The sequence below is a fragment of the Astyanax mexicanus genome, chromosome 7, assembly GCF_023375975.1.
Source record: "Astyanax mexicanus isolate ESR-SI-001 chromosome 7, AstMex3_surface, whole genome shotgun sequence".
Lineage (NCBI taxonomy): Eukaryota > Metazoa > Chordata > Actinopteri > Characiformes > Acestrorhamphidae > Astyanax > Astyanax mexicanus.
This window is the reverse complement of record NC_064414.1, coordinates 3,592,675-3,605,936: the sequence shown is the minus strand read 5'-3', so window position 1 is coordinate 3,605,936 and position 13,262 is coordinate 3,592,675. Positions and strand designations below refer to the sequence as shown.

The 13,262-nt window shown below is 38.0% G+C and overlaps 1 protein-coding gene across 1 annotated transcript in view; it reads right to left on the bottom strand.

Moving 5' to 3' along the window:
* rps6ka2 (ribosomal protein S6 kinase, polypeptide 2) overlaps positions 1-13,262 on the bottom strand; it is a 48,052-nt gene extending 34,790 nt beyond the window's left edge. Inside the window, exons 1-2 of the mRNA XM_022685206.2 lie at positions 12,801-13,262; positions 530-646 (exon numbers count right to left, since the gene is read on the bottom strand). Coding sequence (XP_022540927.2) covers positions 530-646; positions 12,801-12,899 — 216 coding nt within the window. The 5' untranslated portion in view covers positions 12,900-13,262. The remainder of the gene's footprint in view (positions 1-529; positions 647-12,800) is intronic.

Sequence of the window (13,262 nt, the reverse complement as noted above, 5' to 3'; positions counted from 1 at the left end):
TCAAAATGTGCAAAAGGCATGTACTAATAATATTAATGTAAAATTAACCAATCAGTGTGTCACTTGTGCCATATTCTTTAAGAGTCAGGCATGTTCTGATTTTGGGCGGATTGCTATTTTAACGGCACAGATACCTGGACGTGTCCAACGCTTCTCAGCAGATGAAACTGACCTGCTCATTCACACTGTGAAGGAGGTTCAGCAGGTAATTTACGAAAGCAGTAATGTTATTTTATTTAGAATTCTGTTTATTGTTGATGTAAAAGTTGGGATTTTGCACCGCTGTGCATCCTTGTATGTGTGTAACAAGCAGGGTTATACACGTGTGTGGAGTGCCTGTGTTGCCAAGATAGCAATGAAAGTCTGACTGTTGTCAGGGTTTAAATCAGTCAGTGGAGTACCTATGTATTCTGCTGCCAAGATAGCAATTTACCTCATTTCCAGACCAGAGGAATTCACAAGCACATCAAGTTCTTGACAGTCCTCAAGGTACTGTTTGAGGTTTTGTTGTGTTGCTGTTTTTACTCACCTTTCCATAAGAGCCCTGTCCCAACACTTTGAGAAGCTCAAACTGGGAGGGGTCGGCCTTCTCGAAGCCCTCTTTTACATGGTTGCTGATATCAATCTCTTTCAGGATGCTGTCGTCCTGTGAAGATAACAGATGGTAGAGATATGGGTCATGTGACTGCAGGAAAACAAACATTCCTGCCATAAACCTGTTTGTGCTTTGTACGTGTGTGTGTGTGTGTGTGTGTGTGTACACGAGAGAGAGCTTTCACCAGCTTTCACTATGACTAACAAGGGCTTGAATAAACAGATCAAGTGTGCCTAACAACTGAATCACATCTATAAATATAACTCTGATCAGTAAACTGTGCTAAATATAGTCAGTGGCTGTATCCATTATATCTCAGCAGATTGTTTTCAGCATAAAGAGAATATTAAACATAAACAAGGAATTGTTTATTAAAGTGTAAAGACATTGCAAACCGTTAATCAACCCAATAAAATCTGGCTGCAGAAATGATGTACGGGTTTGTGTGGGATGTGGAAACACGCACACTGTGCTTGAATAGATTTGAAAAAGTAATTATAATCTATAATACTTTAGATATTTACACATATTTCACTAAGTAACAATTACAAATCTTAAGTGTTGTAACTGAATACAGTATGCTGCGCTATCAGATATCAATTAGCATTAGCACGTTTAGCTGACTTTAGCTGACCTCTGTATAATAATAATAATAAAAAATATAATAATAATAATAATAATAATAATAATAATAATAAGATTATTATTATTATTCAGAGTTTGTAGAAGAAAAATGTGTTTATTTATTTTATTTTATTAATTATAACCATAGAAAGCATAGAACATAGTGTCAAAATAAATAGAACAGGTAATATAAATACACTTTGATACAAATCATTTGATCAGGACTGTTTTATTCCATAAAAAGGATAATGTGTCCGATGTACTAAGAACTAAGTATGTAATATTTATTCTATGGCATTTTTACATACTATGGTTTAATTTACTAAGAAGTTAAACATGTATTTAGATGTGAATAACCACAATATGTGTAATTAGCTGGATAAAGGGATAAAATGTGAACTATTTACAAAGAAATCTTTTTTTTTTTATTTAAAAACTACACAGATAGCTCCCTTGCATTCGCGGATTCCTTTAAAAAGAGCTCATATGGTGTAAGCATCATTACCCAGAGTTCAATCAAAGTCTCATAGTGGATCTGTGCAGCCAGACCCTACTCTAATCAACAGCTCTGGAAACTCTCAGAACTTTAGTTCAATTAAAATATACACAAATTTAAACTAAATAGTGTTGCTTGCTGGTGTATATTCTGACAATGCACTAGTGCATACTTTAGCACATTTCTGTCCACAAGCTATGAAGATGATCTGATCTCAGAGCAGTTTAATGGATGATTAGCTTGCAGTAAGGTCTCTCGGTGCCACAGTCTTGGCCCGAGTGAAGTGGGCAGCGGGTGAAGATGCCTGCAGAAGGGACTGGCATGCGGTGCTCTTGCTGCCATGCTGCAGACATGTGCTTAAATAAAAGCATGCGGCCTCCAATGCTGAGCAGCGGCGCTGATTGAGGCGGGCTTGGTGAGGCTGACCCAGCTAAAAGCCCTCTTAAACCGGCTTATCTCACACCCGCAAAAAAATTATAAACACAGAACAGCGTTGCATAACCCTGGAGGCCGGCGAGGAGCGCTTTAAAAAAGAGATGACCACGCTGGGTACATCTGATGGACAAGCTTAACCACACACATGGTTGAGTCAAGTTCACAATTCAACCAGATAAATATACGTGGATGTAAAAATGGTGACGAGGACTAAGTTATAAAACTTGTATTAAATTGTAACCATGTACTGAAGCCAAAAACATAAACATAAATTATAAGGCTATATTCACTTATACACTCATTTTGAACCTTCAGCCTTCAGAGTCTAGTGGTCAATGATGGAGATTAACTGGAAAATCTATGGGGCAGTTTCCCAGACAGAGATTAAGCATGGCATGGTTTTAAACTAAAATTTAGTTTCAATGGGAAATCTCCATTCAAAATGTTCTCTAGTCCAAGGTTAGCCATAATCCCTGTCTGGGTAACACGCCCAATAACATTTTGTCCTAAAGTTGAGTCTATTTGAGATGGATGGTTCAACCCCTGATAACTGCTTTTGGAGGAAATCCCATTGAGCTTCTGTTGAGGGACATCAAAACTGCTGTTCACAGACGCTCTCCATCCAACCTGGCTGATCTTCAGCTGTTTTATAAAGAAGAATGGGGTAAAAATCTCACAAAAGTCTCTAGATGATCAAAGCTGGTAGACACAAACGACCCCACAAAAAAATCTGCAGCTGTAATTGCAGTGAAATGTGTCTCTTTACGCATTTAAGTATTGATACAGGGGGCTGAATAATTTTGCATGTAACACTTTTCAGATTTTTATTTGTATCTTTTTCATTCCACTTCCACAATTGTGATACTTTGTGTTGGTCTATCACTCAAAATCTCAAGAGGTATGAATACTTTTGCAAGCCACTGTATATAAATGTGTAAAATTGGATATTGGCAGCTAATCTCTTCTAGAGGGTGCTATTTTATTGTAAATACTTATTTTATACAGGGACTAAACTGCATGCATGCTTTTGCACATCTTTTTTTTAGAAATTAGTTGCATTATTTCCATGTGAAACCTCTGCATTTACTGAAAAACAATAATAAAAAAAAAATGACATGTTTAGGTTTTGTTTGTTTGCACCATAGTCTGAACCATAGTCCGAACCAACCTTAAAAAAGTAAACATTATTAAGTAAACAATAAAAATAATTCTTTATGGCTTATTTTAAGCATCATTTGAAAGAAAGCTGAAGCACTTTAGAAGGAAAATGAAAAAAAAAAGGCTACATAATTATATATTATTATTATGGACAATGTCTTTTGAAAAGAACACAAAAAACATAACTATTCATAATTATACTGTTCACTGGTTGATGCCTTAAGCCTATTATTGCTGATCTGTGAGGTCAGCTGGGCTAAGAATGACTCTTACAAGCTACAGTGGAGCAAAGTAGCGCATAAGAACATTTCTATGCCTAAATCAGATTAGGCCAAAGCCGAAGATTTCATATGCAACAAATGCAACAGCTCAGCGTGACAATGAATCCCTGGATGCCCCCTGCGCAACAGAAGCTCCCGGAGCGAAGTGCGTGCCGAGGAATTCTGAAACAAGCGTTGTGTAACCAGAACCAGCTGTTCCACCACACGCATTACGTTTTACAGAGACGAGTGCACGAATTCACACATGAGCATATCCAATATCACCAATATCATTCTTCCTTTTTTAACTCTATTCTAGACTAAACAACACACTTATATCCTTTAGGCTGTTTTCACCAGTGTAGTTCTATAGGTTTCTCTGGTCCGCATTAGTAGAATAGTCTGGTACTTGGAGAGTTTCCTCATTGGTTTGGTTTGTTTTCACACAGGCACAAACCTAAACACACTAATATACGCACCAATAACCCACACAAGAGCTTTGACTTTAAAATTTTCTCTAATTTTTTCTTTTCTGTATGCTTGCTGGAATGGACAAGTATATCAATATATTAATGGAAATCTGACGTATTAACCTGGACCATATTACATAATGAGCTACAGATATCATAGATTATTAGATCATTTTAAGCAGCTAATATTATCTAGCAGCAAGCTTTGCATAACTAGTGCTGGTGGTCTTGATGAGTGATTTGACCCAGTGTAGGGTCAGGCCGAACCAGAAAACAAGAGAGGCCTTTGTCCCCAGACCCTCAGCCAGACCAGTTTGTATTTTGTATAATAAATTACACATTTTATGTAATGCTTGTACAGAAATCCTCAATATTTAAGCATGAAATATTGGGGAGAAAATGGCCAAAAGTGCTGATCTTGTTAAGGGGTTAATATAATGAGTTTAAGAAAAATTTTTTCTTCTAAAATTGCAGTTTGGTGTTAATGTAACAGCATGTAACAGCAGCTGAGTTTGTACAGTCTGTAGAAACTTCTAAAACCTTCAAAAGGAACAGATTACTGTATTCAGTTATTCTGGAAAGGGCTTTAAAAGGCTAAAAAAAAATGAGACAGCGCATAACCTTCCCTCTCATTTTTCTTCTTCATTCTGCAGCATTTTCACACCTTAATGCTTCTCCAAGCCTCCTTATTGCACCTCTGCAGAAGCTTAATTTGTCCTACTTCCTTAAATTTAAGAAACTAACAGACGTTATTGGAAGCTAGCCGAGAGAGAGACAGAGAGATTCTTCCACTTATAAATGAATCCAGCTTTGATCCTTGAACTACAGATGACTTAATAAAGAGGTTCATACAGCGCTCAGGCTTTCTGATGGTAAAGGTGGGGAGAGCACCGCATTTGACAGTGAATGAAAACTGATGGATTTCAGCGTGTTTCATCATGGTTCCGCCCATTTGAAACTGCATGCTTTACTGTAATTTGTTTGAAGAGGTCTCTGCAGTGTAATGAGCTATCAAAGTTCACCTCCTCATCATGCAGACTTTTTTAAATGAAGTAAAACGAAGTAAAGACTCAGTTTAGAAACCCAGTGTGCAGTCCTCTGCCTCAGACCCATTGTGCAGCACTCCCATTGTAATTAAAAAATGGAAAGTGATTAAGACGGACAAAAAGGGAATTAATATGGAGTTCCACTGTGGCTGGAAAAGTCAAAAAACATTTTTTAAAGCGTAGGCCTTACAGCACTGCCCAATACAATATATTCATATATTAATCTGTATTACTATAATAATTCATTGATGGTGGAAGCTAAACAAGCAATCTAGACTTATGTATTATTTAAAAAATTTATATGCACTGATCAGCAATAATAGGCTTACAATGTAATAGAATATGAGCATACCCATGCAAAGAAATGGCGTTTTTTTTACACAGTTAACAAACTCAAAGTAGCTCCACACTTCACTTTGAAAGTGCGTAAAAGTGAGAGACAGTTTATTAAAACACTGTTTATACACTCAGTACCGTGAGGTAGTTTTAAAATTAAACAAACAAATAGGTAGAATAGAGGAAAAAGATTGCAAAATTAATTCTGTGGAAATGCATGAATATTATGGACATATTTTCACCAACAGCTACAATTCATGCATTTTGAGCTATGCCCCATTATAAAGCATTATAAGCCTGCTGAATGCTGGGGAAAAACGGAGGTGGGCTATTTAACAAACATTTGTGCTCTTTATCATGTTTCACTACATCCCAAGTCCATTTCACACCAGATTTCTCCTTTAAAGCAAAATCCATCAGCCAGCAGAGTTATCAAAAAAATAAATACATCACTACCGTGGAGATGCATAATGCTCTGACAACAGAGAGTGCAGCGCTGCTAAACAGTGTATTCCTCCTTTAACAGGTACAGAATTGCACTACTGGCCCCTGCATGATGCCGGCTGCCAGGACATTATAATGCAGACCCAGAGCACAAAGCCGTAGTGCAGTAGCTGGTAATGCATGCCTGATGCAATACAGTGCAGCAGCTGCATTTAAACCGAGCATTGGTCTATGGTCAAGCAGCAACCGAGCAACTGAATGAGACGCTCCAGAGCGCCTGAACTTAAAGGTGTCATTCCTTCATTTTTTTCATCGATTTTAAAATGTCTAGTTGTGGTCTCTAGTATAAATGAATGCCATGTAAGCTGTTTCTTTGTGGAAAAAAAAAATGCTCCGGTGATTCGGTATAACGCTGCTTTAGTGCGGTGGAGGAGTGGCGTGGAGAAATGACAGAATTACGTCTCTTGCTCATGAATATTCATACATGCAAACATATCGCATCAGATTGGCTAACAGCACTGTGACACCAGGAGGCAGCAAGACGGACAACAGTTAAAAACGATTTAAAATAAAGATATTTTTACACTAATAACAGTCTTTGCAAGGTCATATGTTATTTATGTGTAATGCCCTGCTAAGTGTAGTTCAGCAACTAACCTAGTCTTAGAGTCTCTGTAAAACACTGTAATCCACCGGAGATCCTATTTAAACCTATAGTTACACACAGAGGTGAGTGGTCCAGGTTCAGAGAGTAAAAATCCACCCCGGGTTTTTGTTGGCAAAGCCACAGCAGAGTCGCCCAGGCAGTTGGAACAAAACCCCGGGGTGAAAGTTACTAAAAGTTTGTGGTTTAAAATGCCTGGTATATGTGCATGTGCTGTATATTATCATTCAAGCAAAGAACTACACAACTAAGTATTGATTGGGATTATAAAACAGAAAACAGATAATCTATACTGAAGAAGATGCAGCTCTACATTGTTCTTTAGGGCTTATAATACCGTGCTCAAAGGGTCAATAGCTCAAAGTACCCTTTGTATTCAAAGCAATCAAACTGCCTTTGTGCTGGGCTTTTATTACAGTTAATAGAGAACCAGGAAAGTCTTGGATTGTTCGGTAAGGATGGTCCGCTGTGCTTCAAAGGCTGGCAGTTTAATCTCAAGTTGGCAGGTGCCCGTTCCCTGAAAAGCTTCGGCCTACCTCTTACCTGAAAAGGCTGCAGCTAGGCCATGATTTTTGTGCCTGGCGAGAAAAAGGCTGAGAACTTCCTTCATTTATCTACAGCTCAATGAATACAGATAACACTGACAGACCATTTTTACTCACAGAGAGTCAATTTTATCTCAGACACATTTCAGTTAGATGATTCCACTGTTATGCTAATGGTGATGCTTTATCGCTGAATATTAAACTCCTATATTAATCCTAAACTCACTCAAACCACCAGTGGTTCTTGGCTTTTTTCAACTCTTTTTTTCAACAATAACTTTCAACTTTTCAAAAATTTAAGAACAGTTTGGCCTCTTTAAAGTGCGTTCTTGAAGCTTGGAGCTTTATGATAAATTTGACAAATTTAACATTTTGTATAAATTTATTGCAGCATCAGAGGGAGTTCTTGATGCTTCACGTGGCATATTAAAAGTGGAGGTAGAGTGAGGTAGAGGTCCACAGTAAACACACACACATTCATTTATTATGTTTTTTTACTTGAAATAAAGATTTTAAAAATCAAATTATTAATCTTTTTTTTTTATTTATTTTTTAATTATTAATTAAAAACAAACAAAAATATTTCCATGTTCTATATTCCATTATTCCATTAATTTCTGATGTTTGCATTAGGTTTTGATCCTAGCATTAGCTAAGCTTAGCTTGCTAGCTATCTAGTGTTATTATGATCAAAGGGCATCTTTGGCAATCTCTTCCCTGTGTATTGGCTTGCCTACATTGTTGTACATCACCTTCAGATCTTCTAAAAACAGATTTAAGAAATAAGTGATGTCTTCTTTAGGAGACCAAACACGAGCACTGCGCATATGGTTGTGTGTGTGTGTGTGTGTGTGTGTACAGTTTAGTAGCACTCATTGTTATTCTGTGGGAGGGAGTGTTTCAGTGCAGAAAGCTATGTATCAGATTTGCTCTGCTACACTCCTTTCCTTCGCTCTCCTCTACAGCGGCTCCTGGGGCTCTCAGCGCTGACATCCGCCTCTGTAGCAGGAGCTCAGACCTGCAACCGGGTGTAAACACAAGACTCTACAAACAGATGGCCTTAAACCAGAACTGCCCCTGAGGTACCACGGATTCTTTTTAGTCTCCAGACATCAGAGTCTTTCTCTCAAACACTCCACACGGTTATAAAAAAGCACAAAGCTTACTCACTCTCATATCGACTCGGCTGATTTTCACCACCTTCTATAAATATCCTCCAGAAAGCGCACACGCCATAGTCTCCTTTCACCACATTAAAAAAGAACCTTGATCTTGTTCTGCTTATACCTTTAAAGTGAAGCTGCACAAACGTCATCAGCATTTGTACTAAATTCTCTGTCAAGAACTCAACAGTCTATAATATTAATATAAACAATACTGTCTCTTTTTATATCTTGTTCAAAAATTTTGTTAATTCTTAAAAAACTCAAAAATATATATATTGCCCAGCCCTATTTAAATTAACCAAGGTATTAATGTTGATGGATTGAGTAGGTTTTTAACGCCGTGCCGACACATTAGGGTCATTTTTACGGCGGTACTTAAATCAGTTCTTCAAACTGAGTCATAAAACAAATATATATATACAAAAACAATTATAAAAGACGTTTTATATTTAAAAAAGTAAAAAAATATATATACTTTTTCAGGTGCTGCAGTTTTAAGCACATTTGGCATCTCACTTTTACTAAAAAACCTCAGTCTATCTGAGGTCAGTGGTTTGCAGTCCATTAAAATGTGTTTTATAGTAAGTCTGTCTTTACAAAGATGACAGGTTGGAGCATCTTCTCTTCTCTTCTTTAGTAGATGTTGGTGCGTCAACCTGGAGTGTCCGATTCTACATTTTGTAAGGATGGTTTGGTGTAGACGACTGTCCATTCTAGTGTAGGTTCGTCCAACATTTTCCTCTATGTCATACAGTTTGTTTAATGTTTTACTGCGCCATTGTTTTGGAAGTATGTGAAGATCTTTGGATAGCTGTCTCTGGGTGGAATGGGTCGTGTGCTGATTCTGTCTGCAGTGGATGCTCTGGCAATTCGATCCGCTCGTTCACCAAGGTATTAAAAAGTACAGTGAAAAAGTGAAGCTGCACAAACGTCATCAGCATTCATATTGAATTCTCTCACCAGATTCAAAACATTCAATAATGAAACACACCAAGAGAATGAGAACTGGGGTAATGCAGCCTTTGCTTTGCTTTGATGATTATTATATATTGAGTTCCACTGGCTACTGGTTGATGCTCATATTAAATTTAAAGCTCTTACAATTTCCTACAAGCTGATGATGGAGCAGCTCCCTCCTACCTGCACTGATCACTCCTGAAGGCTTACGTTACCTCCCGGCCACAGCTCTCCTGTAGTGAACATCGCCTAGCTTTACCAAACAAACATTCACACAAAGCAAAGAACAATCCAGACTGTTCTTATACAGAATTCCTCCCCAATGGTGGAACAAACTACCTTCCACTACCAGAGCAGGAACATCCCTTACTACCTTTAATGCCTCCTAACACCTCTAACAAACGAACTACTTCTAACCTCATTTCCTGCTTCTGCTGTTTGTTTTTTTTTTTTACCTTAAACTTCGATGTCCTCTATTGCTAAATGTACATCATTATTTGTAATTTATGCTTTGGATGAAAGCGTCCACCCAATGTAATGTAATATTACTGATGATGATTTGATTATTATAATATTTACAAAATGTACAAATGTAAAAAATCCTAAAAAGGAATAAATCGCATAGAATGAGAAGATGGGGTGTGTCCAAACTATAACACAGATTAAAGCAGATGTAATCCTAATTTCTGCATTTAAAAAAAGCTCCTAATTTATAAAATGTTCATTGGTATCAGCTTCAACCCACAATTGCCACATTAATGCCATTATATTAATCACATCTGCATATTAACCTGATTATTTCTAAACTCAATTGCTGTAAAATCCACAGATGACAAATGGCACTGCAATTAAAGGGCAGACTAAACGTAATGTTGTCTTCGGTAAACACATTATACAGGCGCCTGCATTTCAGAGGACACAGTATTTCACTCCCACTTTGTGAAAACATAATAATGACAAATGGTTCTGCACAGGAACTACAATTAAATGAATCACAGCGCTAAAGATGAAGCATTGGACAATAAAAGCAACATCTCATCATGCTGTTTTGTTGGGGTTAGAAATATTCTATTTAAAAACTTGACCCATTTTCTTTAAGCCGTCCACATGAGGACAGACACCTGGTCTCAACATAACGTCAATGTCCCACCTCATTTCATACTTCAGCTACTGAAGAGCTACGGTCACCTCCCAAGAACTCAAGCATTCTGAAGCCTCAACTTTTAATAAGGCCAGACAGGTATGTCAAGGTTGATCATCTCAGTTGACGGACATCTGAGCATTCAGCAAAATAACAATGTCAGAGCGTCCTGGGCTGAAAACAAACAGAGGACTAGACCCTGCTGATGTGTGCTACTGTTTACTAGGGCTCGATGATTAGTCGATGTAATAAACAATGCTGATTATTTAAATGTAAATTTTGACTAATTGTTTAATTGTAACGGTTCTGCATTACACAAAGTGCTGGAGATGGAAAGTCAATGATGGGAAATGAGCTCACACACACAGATAAAGAGTAACTCAACCTCAGCTCAAATTTAAGTAGTCTGGGAGGGGCGCTGGGTGATGTATGGGTTTTGGGGCAGTGCAGGAGGGAGAGCTGATTGGGCTAAGCAGTCTGCCTTTGATAGCAAACTAAGTGATGCGCAAACTACTGTTTACATTAAATGTGTACACCTGTATATGTTGTGAGGTGTGATATTGTAAGTCATTTTGGCATGTCATTGTATAACCCAGTGTGATGGAAGTCTAGAACATCTCCAAAGTGGTTAGTGATTCAACATGTTTAATCAGAATTTTGGTAAGGGACAGTGAGAGTAAAACAGTGGAAAATTGGTTTAAAAGCAGCTCTCATAGAAAGCTATTTTGTCATTCAAAGACCTGCATGTACAGTGCCTCTCCTCCATGATTGGATTATAAAATGTCGAATATTTTCTCAGAACTATTACAAAACAGTGTCCCAGGAATCAGGAAACTTTTGTAACCTTGTTGGTAAGACCCTCTAAGCATTAAATATCGAATTTTTAACACCTATTCCTCTACTCTTTTAGTAGATTATCACATTTTCATCTCATAGCACTCTCAATAACATTATTTATATGCTTTTAAAGCTGGTACTTTATAGAATCATGGCAACTCAAGGACTCATTGGAATGCTTCAAAGCTTCTTTGCCTGGTTACTTTGTTCTTCATGCACAAACTTCATGAAAAACTCATAACTATGATTCATCTTAGACATACTAGCACCACTAGTTTTCTAATTGTTAAAAGACCAGTAACTGTCTCTACTTACACCCCTTTAGCCCACACCTGGCATTAGGCAAAGTTATAGTAACTTTTGATCTTCCTTTCCTGGGGCGGTCCAGATAAGAGCCAGTTTCATCATAACATTTTTTAATGGTCTTTGCGACTGCAATTGATACTTTTAAAGTTCTTGAAATAGTTTGAGTGACTGGCCTTCATTTCTTAAAGTCATTTTTTTACTTGAGTAGTTCATGCTTCTCATAATATATATTTGAACATTATTCAAATATTCACTATTCACTGTATACCTGTAACTCTACCTCTTCACTACTTTACTTTAATTGATGCTCTTAAACACATTAAGAGACAAGAAATTCAAGTAATTAACTCTTGAAGAGTTCAGCACAGCTGTTAACTGAAAGCCTGAGTTCCAGGTGATTCTACCTCATAAAGCTGACTGATAAAACCCCTGAATATTTTTTTCTTTATAGTTTGAATGAATTTAGTATTAATCTGTAAGGCAGAAAATTATAAAATAATGAAAAACTGTGAAGTATATAACTATTGATAAAAAATTATCAATATACGCCGCCTACATGCAAAATACACTATATCTCGTAAATGGAAAAGTATGGAACCACGCACAGTAGGTCAATGTTTGAAATCTCTCTCTTTCTCATTGCATGGCAATGGAAAAATTAACATGTGCAATTATTAAAAAGAAATAATGTCAATTCAGGGAGATCTGGGGCCAATTTAGGTGTCTTAAGGAAGGGGATTAATTTAAGTATTTTTGGGAAAATTGATGTATAAAGCCATTGTCTTCGATGGTAATTCCAGTATTAGCACTATGAATATGAAGAATAAAATAAGAATAAAATATAATATGAATGAAATAGAAAACAAGATAAAAACAAAGGCGAGCCCCTGCTGTGTATTTATCTTGGTAGAGAAGTATAAGTAACATGAAACAAGTGAAATGTTTATATTTACATTTTATATAGCTACATTTTATAACGTAAAATATAAATTAAATATAGTTTTGTCTGTAAATTAATATTTTTAGGAGCTGTTTACTAGAAAAAACGGAGTTAAGACTTAGATAGCTAGGCTAGGTTAGGTATTCTGGCTGGTGCTGCAGCTCTCTCACCAGGCGCGTCATTCCGCCACACAGAGCCGAAAACGACACGCAGCAAGCCGGCCAGCCAAACAGTCAGACCCCCGGTGTTGGTTTAACACCTCCAGCGTCCTCACACACTAAACCAACACCGCAGAGCCCCAGCTCTCTGATAACAACACACACCCAGGCGCGCACGTTTTCTGCTGTTCTCTACAACAAATGCTATAAACACACACTCACCTCTAGTTTACACAGGCTGGAGCTCTTGGAGCGAGACTTCTTGCGCAGGTAGACGGAGAACCACCGCCGCACTGTGAATTTCCTCATGTTTGTGTCCATACCTGAAGGCAGTGAGTCTCTGTGTCCTGGGCTTAAATCCAGATCACGGGGGATTTAGACGCTCCTCGGCCGCCCCCCTCACTAATCCATACCGCGGAGTTATGAGGTGGAGGTCGGTCGAGCGACGGGACGCGAAACTAGCTGGATATAAACGAAAAAAAAAACAGCAGCAGTAATAGCTAGTAGTAGTAGTAGCTCAAAGTCAGCGCAGGCTAAGCTTATCCTGTCCCCGCAGTGACACCGCCGGGTTCAGAAGGGCAGCAGGTTAGCGCTCCCCCGGCCAGCCACGCTCTCCCCCGGGTCTCACGCCTGTGTGGAGTCACTGAAAGCTCCGCTGGTGTTCGCCCGCCTCAGCAGCACCTT